At 39.3% G+C, this 20,792-nt stretch overlaps 1 protein-coding gene across 1 annotated transcript in view; it reads left to right on the plus strand.

The window, feature by feature from the left end:
* Positions 1-17,616, plus strand: part of LOC127451866 (nuclear distribution protein nudE-like 1-B) — a 28,749-nt gene extending 11,133 nt beyond the window's left edge. The window contains exons 3-9 of the mRNA XM_051716871.1: positions 7,911-8,064; positions 11,399-11,547; positions 11,757-11,893; positions 13,170-13,343; positions 14,534-14,625; positions 14,803-14,948; positions 16,319-17,616. Coding sequence (XP_051572831.1) covers positions 7,911-8,064; positions 11,399-11,547; positions 11,757-11,893; positions 13,170-13,343; positions 14,534-14,625; positions 14,803-14,948; positions 16,319-16,409 — 943 coding nt within the window. The 3' untranslated portion in view covers positions 16,410-17,616. The remainder of the gene's footprint in view (positions 1-7,910; positions 8,065-11,398; positions 11,548-11,756; positions 11,894-13,169; positions 13,344-14,533; positions 14,626-14,802; positions 14,949-16,318) is intronic.
* The last annotated feature ends 3,176 nt before the right edge of the window (positions 17,617-20,792 follow it).

Below are 20,792 nucleotides of genomic sequence, written 5' to 3' on the forward strand. Positions count from 1 at the left end.
AATACTCGAGTATTCGTTCTGCAACAATAATTAGAATAGTAAAAATACTATTCGAATATCACAAAGTTTTGCTTTGCTGGCCATGTGAGATGCATGTTAAATCCTGAACACACAAACTGGCAGTTATAACAGAATGCACTGGGTGGCGCTGTTGAGTGTGGACACAAGTTGATCACATTTGATGAGCAAACCGCTCTGTCAGTACGTTTAGATGGACACCAAACAAGCGGGTTATTTTGAGAATGTGGCTTATTGCGAGAAAGCTGGGTTCCTGTTTAAATGTACTGGATAAGCGGTGTACACTTTACTCCCATATATGTGCAGCTCGTCAGAAAGCAGCATCCCTGTAGCAACGTAATCCCCGCGACACTTCTGTAAACAACAAACATGGCGTCCGAGAAAGACTTTGCTAGTGAAGGGACATTCCATCATTTAAATTGGTGTGTATAAATGAGTATAGTTTACTGAGCATGTGGATATGCTTGTTTTTATCAACAAAAACATGAGATACAATATAAACATAACTATTATATGTCAAGTGTTTATATTCATCCTGTACGTTAACTGCGTCAGTCTACTTCATTAGCGGTTTCTTTTTCTTCACTTTGCATGAGCTTAAATGCTTTCATTCGATACTTTGTTTTCACGCATTGCTTGTTTAAATATTTTCAACCAAAAAAAAACACAGGCCATAATATAAGCTTGTTTGGATATAATTAGAAGCTTGTTTTTTTTTAATGGTGATGCAACCTTTATGACTTTATATAAAATAATTTTACAACGTCTCTTTCTCATTAATTACCTTCGTTTAAATAATAGAATATTTGATTATTCATTTTTTATGAGCATAAATATTCAAATACCAAATTATTGATGAATGCCCATCCCTACTATTTACGCTGACTTCACCTTAGGATATATAGGTCCTGTAGGTATATTGGTGCTCAGATGCAGGTGAGCCCAAAACTGCACACAGACACACTCCCTTCTGTCTTAAAACAGGCACTCTGTGCAAGTTCGAACAGACATGAAACAAGAACTAAAGCGCTTGGGGTGTTGTCATAGCCAAAGTTATGTTTCCCTTAACTCCACTGATGAAGATGTGGGATTTCTGCATATGATTAACATATTCGAGTCACATTATAACATCCATTCTTGTATTCATTTTAATAGCAAATTTATTTCTAGTGATGTTCAGATTCTGAATGTTGAATATACGTTGAGTTGAGTTTGAAATGCACTTTGTTGATGCATGAAGCGTAATAATGCAGGTATTAAGTTAAAATATTGAGTTAGTAATTAGAGGTTTTTTTTTTTGTTACCCTAATGATTAATTAACCATGATTTTACTATAGTAATGTTGTGGTAACCATGACTGAAATAACAATGACTGCTGTCACCATTGTTTTCTTGTCAGAAATCATAGTTTTGATATAATTAACCATTGTTTTACAACAGTCATACTGTAGTTTACAGTAACATTGATTTTACTGCCCATTTTACTAATACATTGAAGTATTGTAACCATGACAGTAACCATGTTAATTTTGTGGTTACTATGATTTTACAACAAATACAATGTTTAAACTACGGTTACTGTAGTAAAAGCATGGTGATTTGTAGTGAGGGCAAGTCTCTTGAAGTGTCTGCTACCAAATAGAATATTTTTCCTTTGGATTTGGCAGTAATATTTTCTTTTCCCCGAACATAAATACTGAATCGTACCGAAACCTTGACCTTAAAACAATATACAAACCGAACCGTGAGAAATTTGAACCATTATACCCCATATATATATATATATATATATATATATATATATATATATATACACACACACACACACACACACACACACACACACACACACACACACACACACACACACACACACACACACACACACACACACTCACTACCGGTCAAAAGTTTTGAAACACTTGACTGAAATGTTTCTCATGATCTTAAAAATCTTTTGATCTGAAGGTGTATGCTAAAATGTTTGAAATTAGTTTTGTAGACAAAAATATAATTGTGCCACCATATTAATTTATTTCATAATAAAACTAAAATTGTATTTAAAATAAAAAAAAAAGTTTTTCAAATTGATGACTTGGACCGAATAATAAAGAAAAGCAGCCAATAAGTGCCCAAGATAGATGGGAACTCCTTCAGTACTGTTTAAAAAGCATCCCAGGGTGATACCTCAAGAAGTTAGTTGAGAAAATGTCAAGAGTACATTTCTACAAATTCTAGGCAAAGTGTGACTACTTTGAAGATGCTAAAATATAACATATATATATATATATATATATATATATATATATATACACACACCTGTGTAACATCATTGTTCTGCAAGCATTGTGTGTAGTTGAAAATAGCAAGTGGAGAAAACAAAACGCTGAGAGTGAAGCCCACTGCGTTTCTCCTTTCTGGGAACATTTTCTTTTTGCGGTCAATTACAACAGTGATGGTCAAAAGATGTTTACAAAACAGGCACTGTTTGCAGACATCGCTCGACACGAGTGTTGTATACTGGTAATAGATGTTACTAATGCACGTGAGGGTTTATTTAAAACGTGCACGCAGGTTCTTCCTGTTTCCTTGCGCGGCTGTAATCTATCACGAGCGTCAGTAATGTGCTTTGATTAATGGCATTAAAATGCCATTATAGTAATACATTGATACATGATTAATCGTTTACGCCGACATCACCCAGGGAAAGAGCCGCAGGTGAGCTGAAACTGCACTCACTCCCTTCCATTTTTAAGCAGGCATTCAGTGCTAATTCGGACCCACATGAAACAATAACTAGAGCGCTTGGGGTGTTCATGAGGGATTTCCATGTATGATTAAAATACTCAAGCAGCATTATCATAGATACGGTCAGGAGCTTCAGTTAATGTTCACATCAACAATCGGAATGGGGAAATTTTTTTTGATGATTGTTGGTGCCAGATGGGCTAGTTGAGTATTTTTGTAACTGCTGATCTCCTGGGATTTTCACGCCAAAGTCAACGGTGGCCAGAACTTTGAAGGTCCAAAAAAGAAATAAAGGCAGTGTAAAAGTAAGTGTGGTGGTTAAATCTTTATCTTCAGAATGATGTGTTAAGTGTGGGTGAGAAACACATAAAAATCCAATTAAATTTTTTACTATAAATTCGCCTACCTGCCAAGTAGGTGGCGATATGCACAAAGAATGCAAATCGGCAAAAACAAAAGAAGAATGTGAAAGTGGAGATTTATGATAAAAAAATTAATATTGATCTGTTTCTCACCCACACCTATCATATCACTTCTGAAGAAATGAATTTAACAGCTGGAGTCTTATGGAATACTCTTATGTTGTGTTTGTGCTTTTTGGAGCTTCAGAGTTCTGGTCACCATTCACTTGCATTGTATGGACCTATAGAGCTGAAATATTCTTCTAAGTCTTTGCCTAAATTTTGATGCAGGGTATTATAAACCAAAAAGGGTGCATGAGACATGAACTATTATTTGAACACCCATCAGCAACAGTTGTTGCTGGCACTAATGCTGACTGTGTGTCTGGTGGTGGTCTCCTCCACACCGCTGCTTTCAACTTTCACACTGGCTCAACACTTGCTCGCACTAATTTGGGTTGTGGCTCTTCTGCCCCGGAGCTTTGGTGGACCACGGGAAGTGCTCAAATTCCTGGAATTTCCTGCTAAGGAAGGAGCAAAACAGGCTTTCGTAGAAATAGTTGTACATGATTTGGTCTTTGACTCACTTGACAGAGAATCAAGACTTTTGTGTTGACTTTATGAAATCAAATAACTGGTATTAAAAGGCCAATTTTTTTTTTTTTTTTTTTTTTTTTTTTTTTCTCTAAGTTCTTTGAAAGCAATGCCCTGTAATGGGACTGCATGTTGAATGTTTAGAAATAGTCAAAATCATATTTACTGGTAATGGTTGTTTGCTAAGCGATCACTATTATTATTGCTCATACTTCGCTTTAGGTGTTTGAACAAAGCCCTAACCCTTTAGTAAACATCAGCACATATCACATCCTGCACCGTTTGACATAATACCTAAAATCATGAGGTTTGTTGAAGAACTGTGCTTTTACTTTTAACTGATTTGATTTAGAATTAACGCATGGCAGATGACAGAATACAGATCCCCAGTCAAAACTTGATTTTTACAGTGGAGGCCAATGCTATAATTTTAAGACTGCACAGCAGAGAAATTGTTTTATAATAATAGATTCAAAATCATGTCTTAAAGCCCTGAAATCCCTCAAAAAGGACCACTCAACTCTTAAAGTAAAGATTTTAAGCAAACTGTTGTCCCTGGAGGAACTGAATTTTAATATCTACTTCTGTTGGGTACCTAGCCATTGTTGGATCTCAGGAAATGAGCAAGCAAACACTGCTGCTATAGAGGCTTTGTTCACTGATCTTAAAAAATGCTCAATACCACCCTCAGATCTCAAACCCATCATAATATCTTGTATCATCAACAAATGGCAAACTGAATGGGATCAGTACATCACAAACAGACTACACAAAATCAACCCTGTAATTGGAAAAAGACACAACAAACAAACATGACAAGAGGACAAAACGGGCTAAATAAAATTGTATTGGAGTTACCTGAGCCATACCTAGAGACCAGAATATCATACAGATTTAGGGCCCAGTAAGCAACCACCTTGCTAACTCACAGAACTTCCTATCAAGCGCAGAGCAATGCAATATTTAAACAGTCAGAACACTTTAGCAACCACTTAGCAATGTCCTGACAACCGCTAACAACACCCTAGCATTGTAGTGGCAAGTTTTGCACTAGCAAGCGCTACTCACTTTTTCTTGAGAAAATAAAAACATGTTGTTTGACCATATAATGTTTATGTAATCTGATTGGTGTTCAGAGCAGCTTTCTGTCATCGAGTGAGTGTTTTTATGGTTTGTGCTGAGGAGGCAGGCCGCTTGTGTCTAGTATATCAGTAAGGGAGGGAGGAGGTGACAGATTTAAGGTTCCCTGTTCTCATGACAGGAGGAGGCCAGTGGGAAAAGACCTGGGGTAAAGTAATGTGTCCTGTCAAACTGTACCACATGGCTTAGGAAAACACTGTCTAAAAACGACCTCGACCATGCAGACAGACTGTTGAGCTCATTTCCTTCCACCAGACCCCCACCAGAGATTATTTAGCAGAGATTGGCCACTTCTATTAAAATGAATGGGAGAAATTGGAACGTTCAACCACGGAGCTCTGAACGCCCGACAGTCAGCGGATGTAGAAAGGAAGTCCTGCCTTACGGTTAAAAGAGCCAATCACCTTTTAGATACAGACATCGCCTGTCAATCAACATGCATGCGCATTAGCTGTAAAAGCTGGGATAATTGCTTTTAGTGTAATCTGAGGTAAAGAATCACAATTTATGATACCAGTATTGTCAGATTTTATTGCTGATTTGAAATGTACTTTGATTGTAATCTTGACCAACCGATTTTGAGATTTTGGTCATTCTTGACTCAAGTAGATAAGAGCTGCACTGGCATGACTGGAAATAGCCTCCCGAGAGTGTTCCAAAGATGGCCGACAGTGGACTGACTTGCTAGAAAGACTTTTCCCCCACTATTCATTTAAAGCCTGGATGTGACCTCTGATCTTTAGGGGTCAAAGTGAACATTTGGCTTTGTTTGTCAGTGCGGAAATGCATGAAGTAGATCTTCATTGTAATTGTACCTTTTCTGGCCCAAGATATGCATCTGACATTCACAACTGTTTTTTCAGACAGCTGAGACTGCCAAATTGAGCTTGGTCGTGGTTGAGATTGTGGGACATGTGATGGTTGGGTTACAGGAAGGGTTACCTATTATTAGCAGTTGTAAAATAATACATGGTTAAAATCTAATTGTAAGACTGATAATATGACCCTTTCTAATATAACTGATGTGATTTAACTCAAGGCAAAGACATACAAACCGTCTACCAAAAGAAAACATTTTCTATATCTACAGTGCATCCAGAAAGTATTCACAGCGCTTCACTTTTTCCACATTTTGTTATGTTACAGCCTTATTCCAAAATGGATTAAATTCATTATTTTCCTCAAAATTCTACAAACAATACCCCATAATGACAACGTGAAAGAAATTTGTATGAAATCTTTGCAAATTTATTAAAAATAAAAAATGAATCACATGTACATAAGTATTCACAGCCTTTGCTCAATACTTTGTTGAAGCACCTTTGGCACCAATTACAGCCTCAAGTCTTTGAGTATGATGCTACAAGCTTGGCACACCTATTTTTGGGCAGTTTCTCCCATTCTTCTTTGCAGGACCTCTCAAGCTCCATCAGGTTGGATGGGGAGCGTCGGTGCACAGCCATTTTCAGATCTCTCCAGAGATGTTCAATCGGGTTCAAGTCTGGGCTCTGGCTGGGCCACTCATGGACATTCACAGAGTTGTCCCGTAGCCACTCCTTTGTTATCTTGGCTGTGTGCTTAGGGTCGTTGTCCTGTTGGAAGATGAACCTTCGCCCCAGTCTGAGGTCCAGAGCGCTCTGGAGCAGGTTTTTATCAAGGATGTCTCTGTACATTGCTGCATTCATCTTTCCCTCGATCCTGACTAGTCTCCCAGTTCCTGCCGCTGAAAAACATCCCCGCAGCATGATGCTGCCACCACCATGCTTCACTGTAGGGATGGTATTGGCCAGGTGATGAGCGGTGCCTGGTTTCCTCCAGGCATGACGCTTGCCATTCAGGCCAAAGAGTTCAATCTTTGTTTCTCATGGTCTGAGAGTCCTTCAGGTGCCTTTTGGCAAACTCCAGGTGGGCTGTCATATGCCTTTTACTGAGGAGTGGCTTCCATCTGGCCACTCTACCATACAGGCCTGATTGGTGGAGTGCTGCAGAGATGGTTGTTCTTCTGGAAGGTTCTCCTCTCTCCACAGAGAAATGCTGGAGATCTGTCAGAGTGACCATCTGGTTCTTGGTCACCTCCCTGACTAAGGCCCTTCTCCCCCGATCGCTCAGTTTGGCCGGGCGGCCAGCACTAGGAAGAGTCCTGATGGTTCCAGACTTCTTCCATTTACGGATGATGGAGGCCACTGTGCTCATTGGGACCTTCAATGCTGCAGAAATTTTTCTGTACCCTTCCCCAGATCTGTGCCTTGATACAATCCTGTCTCGGAGGTCTACAGACAATTCTTTGGACTTCATGGCTTGGTTTGTGCTCTGACATGCACTGTTAACTGTGGGACCTTATATAGACAGGTGTGTGCCTTTCCAAATCATGTCCAATCAACTGAATTTATCACAGGTGGACTCCAATCAAGTGGTAGAAACATCTCAAGGATGATAAGTGGAAACAGGATGCACCTGAGCTCAATTTTGAGTGTCATGGCAAAGGCTGTGAATACTTGTGTACATGTGATTTTTTTTTTTTTTTTTTTTTTTTTTTTTATAAATTTGGTAAGATTTCAAACAAACTTCTTTCACGTTGTCATTATGGGGTATTGTTTGTAGAATTTTGAGGAAAATAATGAATTTAATCCATTTTGGAATAAGGCTGTAACATAACAAAATGTGGAAAAAGTGAAGCGCTGTGAATACTTTCTGGATGCACTGTATATTTACCTTTCCATTGGCAGGGGTAGCAAAAAGTTAATTTTGGACCCTGTTTACAGGGTGTCCTAGCTAAAAATGGGCTTCACTTCCAGCCCTAGGACCTCCAAAGTAGCTCCAATCTGAATGGCCAAACATGAGTGACCATAATTCATTATCCACTTAAGCACCAGCTGACTTCTCCTAAACGTTTGTAGCGGGTCACCTTTTTGTTACAGTCAGGGTGTCAATTTGCATTGCCTAGTTAATGTGATGAATGTGCAGCCGCTGTTCCAGTTGGCTGATTTTTTTATGTTTGTGTATCTGCAGTTATCATGATGCTCAGGAGGAGCTGCAGGAGTTTCAGGAGGGCAGTCGAGAGCTGGAAGCCGAGCTGGAAGCTCAGCTTGTCCAGGCAGATCATCGCATCCGAGACCTGCAGTCAGAGAACCAAAGATTGAAGAGTGAGGTGGACACACTCAAGGTAGGACGGTCCTCACTCCCATCTTGAAACGGGATTTCCTTTGCTGTACCCAGTCCATTGAGACTATTGCTCTTTTTTTAGAAAAATAAGATATAATCTATAATGTTCACAAAGCAAAGCTCCCTCCCCAGACCACAGAAACTAAGTTTCCAAAAAATGTATAATGATATTTGGGTAAATCTCACGAAACCCATCAGGAAGAGTCAGATTTTACCTGACAAAATCTAAACAAAGTAATAAGAAATTACTGTATTATTTTGTTCAAAAAAATGAAGCCTGGATTTAACTATCTTTTAAGCTTTTAAAATAAGCTTTTAAAAACTGTTTTAGGTCCAAGAAACTTGCAGTATTAGTGGGAAAATGCTCCAAAAGTGTATAAAATGGCCCCTTTAAGTGCACAAAGGTGTGTAATGGCAGGGATATCTCCTCTAGCATCTGCCTTTTATTAGGGTTTTTTTTTTTATTTTTTGTTTATTTATAAAGGATCAGCAGTGTGGCTACTGTGTTTGGCCAAAAACATCGCACTGTAATATCCAGCATGTCCAGTGTGTGAGCTGTCAAGGGTCTCACATAATCCCTTGTGCACTGTAATTGGATGTCAGGATCAAGAGGAAGAAAATAGAAAGTTAATGACTCAGCAGAAAGTTCACTTGCAGCACAGTTGTTCTTTGAAGGTCCAGACAGAAATACAGTATCCTCATAATAGCTTGGGCTTAGGTAGACACAGAACAGAGATCTTGATTTACACAGCTTGTTTTTAGAAACGCAGGATTAGGTATTGCCCATTGACCATGGTATTGTTCTGTTGAATTGTTTTGCCATGACCCGAAGCAATACGCTTATTTCAATATGCTAATAGAAATTAAGTGGATAAAGTAGGTTAACTACAGGAGCAGTCAAGTCCGCTGTCCTGCCTCTTTTCAGCTCCTCTTTAAAGGAATAGTCCAAAAATGAAAATACTGTCGTCGTCATCTACTTAACCTCACTTTCCAAACCAAGCTTGGAAATTCAAAAGTCTGTGAAACACAAAAGATGTCGCAAAAGACAACGTGCTCGTTTCCATACAATGAAAGTTAATAGAGACTGAGACTGTTGAGCTCCAAAAATTACCGTAACGTAGTCCAAACGACTTGTGTGCTAAATTCGAAGGGCCCTCAGCACAGCGCTATGCGATAAGTCCACAGAGCTCTAAAATACCTGGAGAGCGCTATCATTAGCATCCCCATTCATCTCTGTGGCTGTGCTCAGCTAGCGCAGGGTTCCCAGGAAGCTTGTGAAATGAGATTGGGTGTCACCGGGATTGGGTTCAGGGATTGCGCTCAGTTCCGGGATTGGGTGTCACATGACTGATCACTTGTCAATGGGAATAGATAGGGAAAAATATAAATAAATTTAATACCTTTAAAAGCCCTTCAAAAGCAATTCGTCATCGGATGAAGATGTACTTTAATGTAATGAAAGCATTTAGATGGAAATGTTTCTTGGAAAAAAAATATTTCGTTATAAAACATGGCTACTTTTGAATGGCTGTCAATGGAGAAACATGCTTTTTGCCATTGGGTGGTGTAGTTCCAGCATCTACCAGCAGAGACTAATAGTGACCTGATAACCAGCCAATTCCTGACCCCCTGGATAAGCCATGCACGCAAAGTCAATGGGCATGGCCATGAAGTTTTGCCATTTTCGTGCAAGCATGTGCTAAGTCTAGGCGCAAATGGGTTTGGTGAAATTGCACGTGAAAGCGCTAATGGGCTGGGTCAAGTGAAATATAATTCTGAGGTTCCATTCCCTGACAAGTACCAACAATATGAAAAACATAAGTTGTATGAATATGTAGTGTAAAAATGGGCTGTCTGTATGCAAGCAATTAGAAAAATAGAAATATGGACTTGCATTCTTTTGTGCATTAACTGCGTCCTTGTTGAATATTAGGCCATATTTCTATGAAAGCGACACGCTCATTTTAAACGCATGGAAAATGTTGTTCTCATCAGCACTTGGATGTTGGCTCTCAAATTATAGAGAATATTATTAATCATATTGATTAACTGACACACAAATCATGGATAGTATTAACAGTGATTGTATCGGCCTTCAGGTTAGGCTGTGGAACGAGGAATCTTTTATTTATTTATTTAATTTTTTTTTTAAATCCCCTACTCTCCCCAGTCTGGAATGCCCAGTTCCCAATGCGCTCTAAGTCCTTGTGGTGGCATAGTGACTCGTCTCAATCCGGGTGGCGGAGGACAAATCTCAGTTGCCTCTTATCACGTGGCATGTTGAGCGTGCATGGAGGCTTCACGCTGTTCTCCGCAACATCCACACACAACTCGCCACGCGCCCTACCGAGAATGAGAACCACATTATAGTGACCACGAGGAGGTTATCCCATGTGACTCTACCCTCCCTAGCAACCGGGTCACTCAGCATGCCCTGGATTCGAACTCGTGACTCCAGGGGTGATAGTCAGCGTCAATACTCGCTGATCTACCCAGGCCCAGGTCGGTTAGGCTTTAAAAATGAAATTCATTTATTGAAACACGAAAAACGTAATCCATTCTACATTCAAATTACACTTGAAAGTATAATCAAAATAACGAAGTGGTCAAAATTATAGTGTTGCCACCATAAAAATTACTATACGACAAGGTGGAAAAATACTAATACAAATTAGATCATAAATACAATTGTAAATATAAACACAAAAAAAAATAATAATAATTGAAAAATAAACCATGACCTCTAGAAAGTTTAACACAAATGTAATACATTTTTGTTTCATAAAACGGCTACAACAGAAGATTGTCAGGGTCATAATTTGATGTTCCACTACATTTTCCGAGTTTGGACATGAACTTTATTACCACCTGCTGGTGGAATCTCCAAAATGTTGCGCTGAGAATAGATGTGCTCCTGAAACGTCTTCGCACAATGACATATTTCTCAGGAAAATAGCAAACTGCACTTTGCGCCACTTTTTTTTTCTTCTCCAGAATGACACAAAATAAGGAATTTTCCTGGCATTAAGCCACCAAAGGAAAAATATGAGGGACAAAATCAGTATGGATCTTCAGTTTTATGACAGATGCAGTTTTACCTAGAGAAGGAATTAGGGTCAGGGGGATGAATAATTGAATTTTTTCATCGCGTTATTTTTTTTTTAATTGACACCATACAATATAATTTTAACAAAAACTATGCAAAATACAGTTTCATGGCCAGTAAATTTCAAAGTTCACCCTCCATTGGCAGTGTGTGGTGGTAAGTTTATTCTAGCCCCAAGTTGTGGGTGCAGGTGACTCAGAATGTGTCTCCTGTGTGTCCCTGAATGCAGGAGAAACTGGAGCATCAGTACGCTCAAAGCTACAAGCAGATCGCCATGCTGGAGGACGACCTGGTCCAAACGCGCGGCATCAAGGAGCAGCTGCACAAATATGTCAGGGAGCTGGAGCAGGCCAACGATGACCTGGAGAGAGCCAAAAGGTACACAAACACACATACCGGTACACAAGCCAGCTTTGTCTTTCTAAACTGACTTGACCCAGAGTTCCTGCATGTCTAGACTACTTTTGGGCAAACAGTTTGGATATAGCACAAGACTAGCCTACATTTCACCAAGACCTAACAAACCCAACCTAAATACATAGCATGAGTGGTCCGCATGTTTAAAATGACTGTCTGGACTGCTGCAGGGCCACCATTACATCTCTGGAGGACTTTGAACAGCGGCTAAACCAGGCTATAGAGCGGAACGCCTTCCTGGAGAGCGAGCTGGATGAGAAGGAGTCACTTCTGGTCTCTGTGCAGAGGCTGAAAGATGAGGCTAGAGGTAGTTTACTGCAGACCACGTTTGTCAGTGAAGGAGCGTCTCTGTTGACAGCATCTGTGGCATTACTACAGACAAGAATTGCTTTTACTGTAATGCATTTTCAGTGATACTCTATGGGGCAAGAGGGTTTAAAAGCAGAAATATGCAGCTCACATTTTTATATGAGCACTTATACATAGTTATTCTGTGCAAAAATGTGTTAGTGGAGCTGAAATTGTCTAAATCGCTGCTTTAGTGGTGGCAGTACTGTTCTAGGCTGAATTTCTTATGCGTTACTGCTGTAATGTTCTCTGCGTGAAAGCAATATTTGTGTCACGTCCCTTCCTTTTATCCTCGCACGTATTAAGCGATTTTATGACGCTAATTAAAAGGATAGTTCACCAAAAAATGAAAATTCTCTCATTTACTCACCTTCATGCCGTCCCAGATGTGTATGACTTTCTTCTGCTGAACACAAAACGAAGGTTTTTAGAATATCTCAGCTCTGAAGGTCCATACAATGCAAGTGAATGGTGACCAGAACTTTGAAGGTCTAAAAAGCACATAAAGGAAGCATTAAAGTAATCCACACGACTCCAGTGGTTAAATCTATATCTTCAGAAGTGATATGGTAGGTGTGGGTGAGCAACAGATCAATGATAATGCCCTTTTTTACTATAAATTCTCCTCCCTGCCCAGTAGGTGGCGATATGCACAAAGAATGCGAATCGGCATAAACAGAAGTTAAAGTGGAGATTTATAGTAAAAAGGACTTAATTGTTTTGTTTCTCACCCTCACCTATTATATCGCTTCTGAAGACATAGACTTAACCACCATTTAACCAATCCAAACAGTCACTTGGATTACATTTATGCTGCCTTTATGTGCTTTTTGCAGCTTCAAAGTTCCCACCATTCACTTGCATTGTATGGACCTGGAGCTGAAATATTCTTCTAAAAATCTTAGTTTGTGTTAAGCAGAAGAAAGAAAGTCAGACACATCTGAGTTGGCATGAGGGTGATTTTTGGGTGAACTCTCACTTTAACATATAATGTTTAAGTCTTAAGGCCATACTTTCGAAATTGTATCTATTTTAGAGTTTATTCCAGGGTAGTTACTTGCCCCGTAGACTGTAAATGTGATTTGGTTGTTTTCACAAACTAAGGGATGTCAAAACTATTTAATGGGATGATCCACTGCATGTCATAGATGCTGATGACTGAGCTTAAGTTGTAATAAACACTGTTTTTTAAGTTTGCATCGGTTTATCTGTGCTAAATATGCTTGTTCTTTTAGACCTGAGACAGGAGTTGGCTGTACGAGAGAGGACGACAGATGTTTCCAGGATGTCAGCTCCCAGCTCTCCCACCTTAGACATCAATAAGACGGACTCAGCCGTGCAAGCCTCCCTGTCCCTCCCGGCCACACCTGTTGGAAAGACCATCGAACATCCTTTCATTGCTCAGAAAGGTAATCGTCCCCTTTTTTTACTTTTCTTTAAGGTGTGGTCACACTATAATTTAAGTATACAAAGGTTTTTCTCTGCAAGGGCTTCTGTTTATAAATTCTAAAAAGCAAATAATAAGTTATTCAAAATGCATAATCTAGAGCACTTTCTTTTCTCATCTAGAGCTGAGTTGAGGTGTGATGTTTAGATCTGATATAGGTCAAACTCAATCTAGTCTCACAGAATGAACGTAACCATAACTATGTTTTACGTGCCGCATTCAACATTTTACCACAGTTTCCTTGTGAAATTAACACTAGAGGCACTACAACAACTGTTTTATTTAATTTTACACAAATCACGAGTGCAATGGCTGATTATGACTTTATAAACACTTATTTTTCACTCTATTACTCTTACATATCATTTGAAAAACGAACAATTTTTGCAGACCCACCTACTTTTACACTCTTATTCAAGTGTGGTTAGTCTCCACGGTAGCTCACCTGATAGAGGGTTGGACTTTGGACTCAGAAGGCCGCGGTTCAAGCCCAGCAAGCATGAAAGCTGACACGTGAGACGAAAGTGTCATTGAAGTAACACAAAATGACGTGGTTGCTTCAAAAAATGTGCTTTTTATGTTGCATTTGTGACAAGAATACTATCGATTAGGTTTAGGTATTGGTTTAGGGTAAGGATGTCTGTTTTGTTCACTTCTTATTTATCTTTTAGGACACTATTTGTAAGGTTTAGGCTAAAGTTTTAGGTTAGCAAATGCATTTTACTCATTAAAACATCCATCTAAAATTCACCTCAAAAACCTTGTCTGATTTTAACATAATTTCACTCACTTTTGGCGCCCCCCTCTGGACATTTCATGTGCAAACTGCAGCCAAACGTGTAATACAGCATGTAATTTTGGTTTGCAAAAATGTTGCCATGGTCGTGTAAATTTAATGAGATTAGGCTAGTCAAACTACTATTTTTTTTTAACAAAACCATGTTGCATGGTCAATACCAAAACTTTGGTACACAGCATAGATTAAATGTCTACGCAATATGCGTTTACACTCTCCCAAGTTTCCATGTGTTTGAATGGAAATGGATGAAACACGAGTCTATTTCGACTGCACCATAAATGCCTGCAGGAACATGTATTTTCACATCCATGTTACTTCATTTTTTATTTTTTATTTATTTTTATTTTTAAAAGCATTGACCAATGGCTGTGGAAACTCCCCCCTCACACCATCTGCACGGATCTCAGCACTTAACATTGTTGGTGACCTTCTGCGTAAAGTCGGGGTAAGTCATGAACTTCTGCTCTTCAAGTGTGAAACTGGCCCTTCATAAATGACACATTTACACTCAGTCCCGCACTCGTCAAGAACAGTTTGTGAATACTTGTCTTGGTCGGCTCGACAACAAACTTACACTAAATATGTAATAATGGGAAAACACGTGACATTTCATCTTGTGCAGGCTCTGGAGTCTAAACTAGCTTCCTGTAGGAACTTTGCCAAGGACCAGGCAGCAAGGAAAAATTACGCCTCAGCAAATGGAAACCTCATCAACAGCAACTCAACCAAGTTCTCTCATTCAATCCACACTACGTATTTTGACAAGACGTAAGTGCTTGAGATTTTTCTATTCGGGCTCTAACACACAAAGTCTCAAATTACAGTGGTATTGCCATGTTCATTTTGATAGACGAGAAGATTAAAACCATCACTTAAATGCATTTTAACTATAAAACTATAATATTGCAAAAATGTTGCATAATACTGATTGGGTTTAAAATTACATAATGTTAGGTTACTTGAGATAAAATGACTATTTGACAGTATTTACGATTTCTTTCTTTGTTGGTCATTGGTGTCAATAATGTTGACAATTTGTTATGGCCTTAATAGGGCAGTCGAGATTATGAAATTTGGCTGACGATTAATATTCATACTAAAAGTGTATGTGTTCTTCGTACACCTTAATAAGTCATATATACATATTTAAAGCCTATGTAACTTTTTCAGTGTTAAAATACTTTCTACTATCCCAGCTTAATGTGCAGAGACAACTATAAGTAAGCCATTCATCAAAATATTTTTAACAAAAACTGTAAACTCTGTGTCTGTGTGGCACTATAAAAATTCCTGTTTGTTTTGAGAACCCGCTTAGCCCACCCCAACAACATTACTCCACCAATGGCGTGAGTTGGGGTCGTGTCTATCTGACCTCCTGGTGCACAATGCATTAAAATAGTTTAATGCAAGGGGCCTGTGTAGCTCAGTGGTAAAAGACGCTGGCTACCACCCCTGGAGTTCGCTAGTTCGAATCCCAGGGGGTGCTGAGTGACTCAATCCAGGTCTCCTAAGCAGCCAAATTGGCCCGGTTGCTAGGGAGTGTAGAGTCACATGGGGTAACCTCCTCGTGGTCGCTATAATGTGGTTCGTTCTCGGTGGGGCGCGTGGTGAATTGAGCGTGGATGCCGCGGTGGATGGCGTGAAGCCTCTACAGGCGCTATGTCTCCGTGGCAACGCGCTCAACAAGCCACGTGATAAGACGCGCGGGTTGGCGGTCTCAGACCTCTGGAATTCATTCTCCGCCACCCGGATTGAGGCGAATCAGGAGGACTTAAATGCACATTGGGAATTGGGCATTCCAGATTGGGTGAAAAAGGGGAAAAATCCCCTTTTTAATGCACACCTAGTTGTGGATTATTCAGTTTATACCATGGTCATTTGCATTTGGCATGTAAAGCCTTAGAGTGTGTGAGGGTATGAATGAAGACGACGATGGTGTGCCTTGGGCTATTTTTCTAAATGCAATGCGCCATTATATTCTTTAAAATATCTTGGAGCGCCATGTTAATATCATGGTGATATGACTATGATAATCATTTAGTACAATATTATATATCGGAGTACCATAACTATCACTGATGATGTCAATATTTGTGATTTGCATTGACTGATTGATTGCTCATTGCTGTTCTTCACAGGACTATGAATGGGCTGGATCCTGGCACTCTCACCACCATGGCTGCCCCACGGGCTGTCCCCCCTCCTGGCATGCTCCCTCTCAGTGTGTGAGAGACTTTCCCAGAAACCTCCACACAAGCCCCGACACCACATGGACATAGAGAGGACACTTGAAGGAGTGTGTGCGTGAGAGTATGAGTGTGTGTAAAAGAGACTGCTGAAAAGACGTGCCTCACACGTGTCCGACAGATACATGTCAGGCGCAATGGTCCGTTCCTGTGACCATGTGTCTCTGTAGACCTGTGTTCTTCGCAAGGTCTCTGCATTTCTCAGTTTTGTTTTCACCCGAAGCCAGCAAAATGACAAAGGTCTGCATCAGACCACAGCTTCTGTGTGAGTTTGTTTTAGTGTGTTGCACAATTGAAAAATATATTTAGCAATGGAGAAAATGGCGATAAAGAATGAAAAGGGATTTTCTTTGAGGTGAATGTTGCTGTATGCTGAACTGTACGCATGTACATACATGCGTGTGTGTGTGTGTGTGGCAATGACCGAATAACATGTTCACTTTTTCACATTTACTGGGTCTAGATTCCTCACGCTGCAAAGGTAATAATGGTATCGCCCTACATTGATCAACTGTTTTAACTGTTAATCAGTATCCGTGCAATGTGACCATCGTCACACGAGTTATCAATGGATGTATGAACCTCATTTCTATCCCATGTGCCTCTGGATCTGCTGGCGAGTTTGATACTCACTGTTTATTTATTTCACTCGAGGAACTGATGCCAACTTATGTTTATCACAGTTTTTAAGTTCGGCAAACTTATAGAAGCACACGTTAAGTGTTAATTTACTCATGTATTTTTTGTTTTCACAGTTAACACGCACTTTGTTGGCTATTTTGTAATATTTCATGTATATAGATTTGTAAACATAGCTGCAGTGCCCAGTAAAGTCTGTAGATACTAAAAGTGGGCCAAAGAATTGTTTAATTTATTTCAGAAAGTTTACGGCATGTGTTGACACTCAATTGCGTTTTACATACAGTGCATTGATTTAAAATCATATATTAAGATGTCAAATTGGTTATCTAATATGTGTAAATAAATAAAAGGGGGAAAAATTGTCAAGTAAATGTTTTTGAAAAGTGCTCTTGAAGTGAATTTTTACATTTCAACAAATTGTTACTTATATAACCAGGTTTCTGGGAATATTAGGAAATTAAGTCTGATTTGCTGACCTGATGTAGTTATGCTCAACTTGATAGATATTTTGTCTAGGAATTGCTGTTTTAGAGTTATTTAACCCTTGTGCGTCAATAAAAAAAAGTTACTCAGAGGTCCTTAGAGGACAAAAATGTCCGTGTCAAAAAAATGCCATAATAATATTATATATTAATTTTATGATCAATGAGTTAATTTTTTTAACCAACATCAGTCCTGATCGTAACTACCAAATATTCATTCATTTTCAGGATTTTAACCCTTTAAATGGCATTTTGTTTACATAATGCCACTGTTGTTTTTTTACACACACACACACATTTCTCAATACACACATACACACACACACACACATTTCTTGATACACACTTTGACATCCATACCAACACAACCACACAATTTTAGCTGCATTATTTATTCAATTGACCTGTAGTGTTCTATAATACAGCAAACATTAATCTCAAAAAATTAGAATATGGTGACATGCCAATCAGCTAATCAACTCAAAACACCTGCAAAGTTTTCCTGAGCCTTCAAAATGGTCTCTCAGTTTGGTTCACTAGGCTACACAATCATGGGGAAGACTGCTGATCTGACAGTTGTCCAGAAGACAATCATTGACACCCTTCACAAGGAGGGTAAGCCACAAACATTCATTGCCAAAGAAGCTGGCTGTTCACAGAGTGCTGTATCCAAGCATGTTAACAGAAAGTTAAGTGGAAGGGAAAAGTGTGGAAGAAAAAGATGCACAACCAACCGAGAGAACCGCAGCCTTATGATTGTCAAGCATAATCGATTCAAGAATTTGGGTGAACTTCACAAGGAATGGACTGAGGCTGGGGTCAAGGCATCAAGAGCCACCACACACAGACGTGTCAAGGAATTTGGCTACAGTTGTTGTATTCCTCTTGTTAAGCCACTCCTGAACCACAGACAACGTCAGAGGCGTCTTACCTGGGCTAAGGAGAAGAAGAACTGGACTGTTGCCCAGTGGTCCAAAGTCCTCTTTTCAGATGAGAGCAAGTTTTGTATTTCATTTGGAAACCAAGGTCCTAGAGTCTGGAGGAAGGGTGGAGAAGCTCATAGCCCAAGTTGCTTGAAGTCCAGTGTTAAGTTTCCACAGTCTGTGATGATTTGGGGTGCAATGTCATCTGCTGGTGTTGGTCCATTGTGTTTTTTGAAAACCAAAGTCACTGCACCCGTTTACCAAGAAATTTTGGAGCACTTCATGCTTCCTTCTGCTGACCAGCTTTTTAAAGATGCTGATTTCATTTTCCAGCAGGATTTGGCACCTGCCCATGCTGCCAAAAGCACCAAAAGTTGGTTAAATGACCATGGTGTTGGTGTGCTTGACTGGCCAGCAAACTCACCAGACCTGAACCCCATGGAGAATCTATGGGGTATTGTCAAGAGGAAAATGAGAAACAAGAGACCAAAAAATGCAGATGAGCTGAAGGCCACTGTCAAAGAAACTTGGGCTTCCATACCACCTCAGCAGTGCCACAAACTGATCACCTCCATGCCACGCCGAACTGAGGCAGTAATTAAAGCAAAAGGAGCCCCTACCAAGTATTGAGTACATATACAGTAAATGAACATACTTTCCAGAAGGCCAATAATTCACTAAAAATGTTTTTTTTTATTGGTCTTATGATGTATTCTAATTTTTTGAGATAGTGAATTGGTGGGTTTTTGTTAAATGTGAGCCAAAATCATCACAATTAAAAGAACCAAAGACTTAAACTACTTCAGTCTGTGTGCATTGAATTTATTTAATACACGAGTTTCACAATTTGAGTTGAATTACTGAAATAAATGAACTTTTCCACGACATTCTAATTTATTGAGATGCACCTGTATTTGCTCCATAGTCTAAACATGCAAAAAAAATGGTGCCATCTGGTGGAAAATATAAAACAATATATAATTTTGAAGCCAGGGCTCCAGAATGAAAGCATAATATCATAGAATTCATGATTTTATGCTTTAATGGCACTGGGATCAAATTTTGCACTTTTATTGGGTTTCAACTGAGACATTTTTGTCCTGAGTGTAACTATTTTGTGTACACAGTATTATAGAAACTGAGGTTGAAATATCAAATTTTCCCCCAAAATACACACCTTTGGCAAACTGTATGCCGTTGGCATTAACAACCAAAATGATCGAGGAAAAAAAAAAAAATCAGACAAAAATGTCCCAAAGGTCGCACAAGGGTTAAAATACTTAGCTGATAATCATGCCTGACTCAAAAATAGTAGAAATGAATTGGTCAAAATGTGTGGGAACTCACCCTGTAAAAGAGATATAACATTACCATGTTTTCAGTATTATTTACTGTATTAAGCTCTCGTTAACGTACACAAACCTGTTTTACCGGTATAACATTTTAGCAAACAATACTGACATTCAGAAAAAAACATGTAACATTGGAAAAGCGCTGCCAGAGATCTTCTAAACTATCTCCACGTTTTTAACATAGGAGAGAGCGTAACGGTCAACAGTAAGTCGATGTTTGCGGATACCATACAAACGAATGGGGAGAGCCGTAAACTGACACCCATCTGTCGCAAGATTGTCCGTATGTTCTCTAATAAAACAGCAATTTTATCGTAGTAAACTCCATACACAGTTCATTCCAAAAATAATATTTAGTGTAAAACGTGTTGAGGATTAGCGGACTCGCGCTCAATTCATTAAATGATGAGCTGTTTCCTCAAAAAAGCAGTTAATTCAGCGTAATGAAGCATCTCCTCCATAGACATTCTTTAAAAAAACGGCCTCTAGTCTCATCACCAGTGTACCGCCGCCCATATGCTATTTTATGCTAAGCTTGTAGGAATATGTAGAAGGGTTCTGGCGCTTGTGTCTTTGCCGTAACCAGTGACACGACACTGCTGCACGCTTGTGATTCTTTGCAGCTATGACACATCACGTGACATTAAGAAGGCGCGAGGGAGGCTTTTCCGTCACATATTTGCTCTGTTTATATCTTATCCTCAGTCTTCACAAGTTGCCAGTTTTTTACTGAATGGAAATGAAAACAAACCCTTAAACTGAAGCGTATATGCAAAATTATTAGCATTGTTTGCTACATTCAAATGGAACGCAGCATGTTTTTTTTTTTTTTTTTTTTTTTTTGCTGTTAATAGACATTTAAAATAAACAGCTCTGTTGAAAGAAAATAGCCAAAACCAGTCTAAGCTAGTGGAATAGTCTTAGCTAGTCACTCAGGCTAGTTAGTTGGCTGGTAGACCATGCAGCT

The sequence above is a fragment of the Myxocyprinus asiaticus genome, chromosome 14, assembly GCF_019703515.2.
Source record: "Myxocyprinus asiaticus isolate MX2 ecotype Aquarium Trade chromosome 14, UBuf_Myxa_2, whole genome shotgun sequence".
Classification (NCBI taxonomy): Eukaryota; Metazoa; Chordata; class Actinopteri; order Cypriniformes; family Catostomidae; genus Myxocyprinus; species Myxocyprinus asiaticus.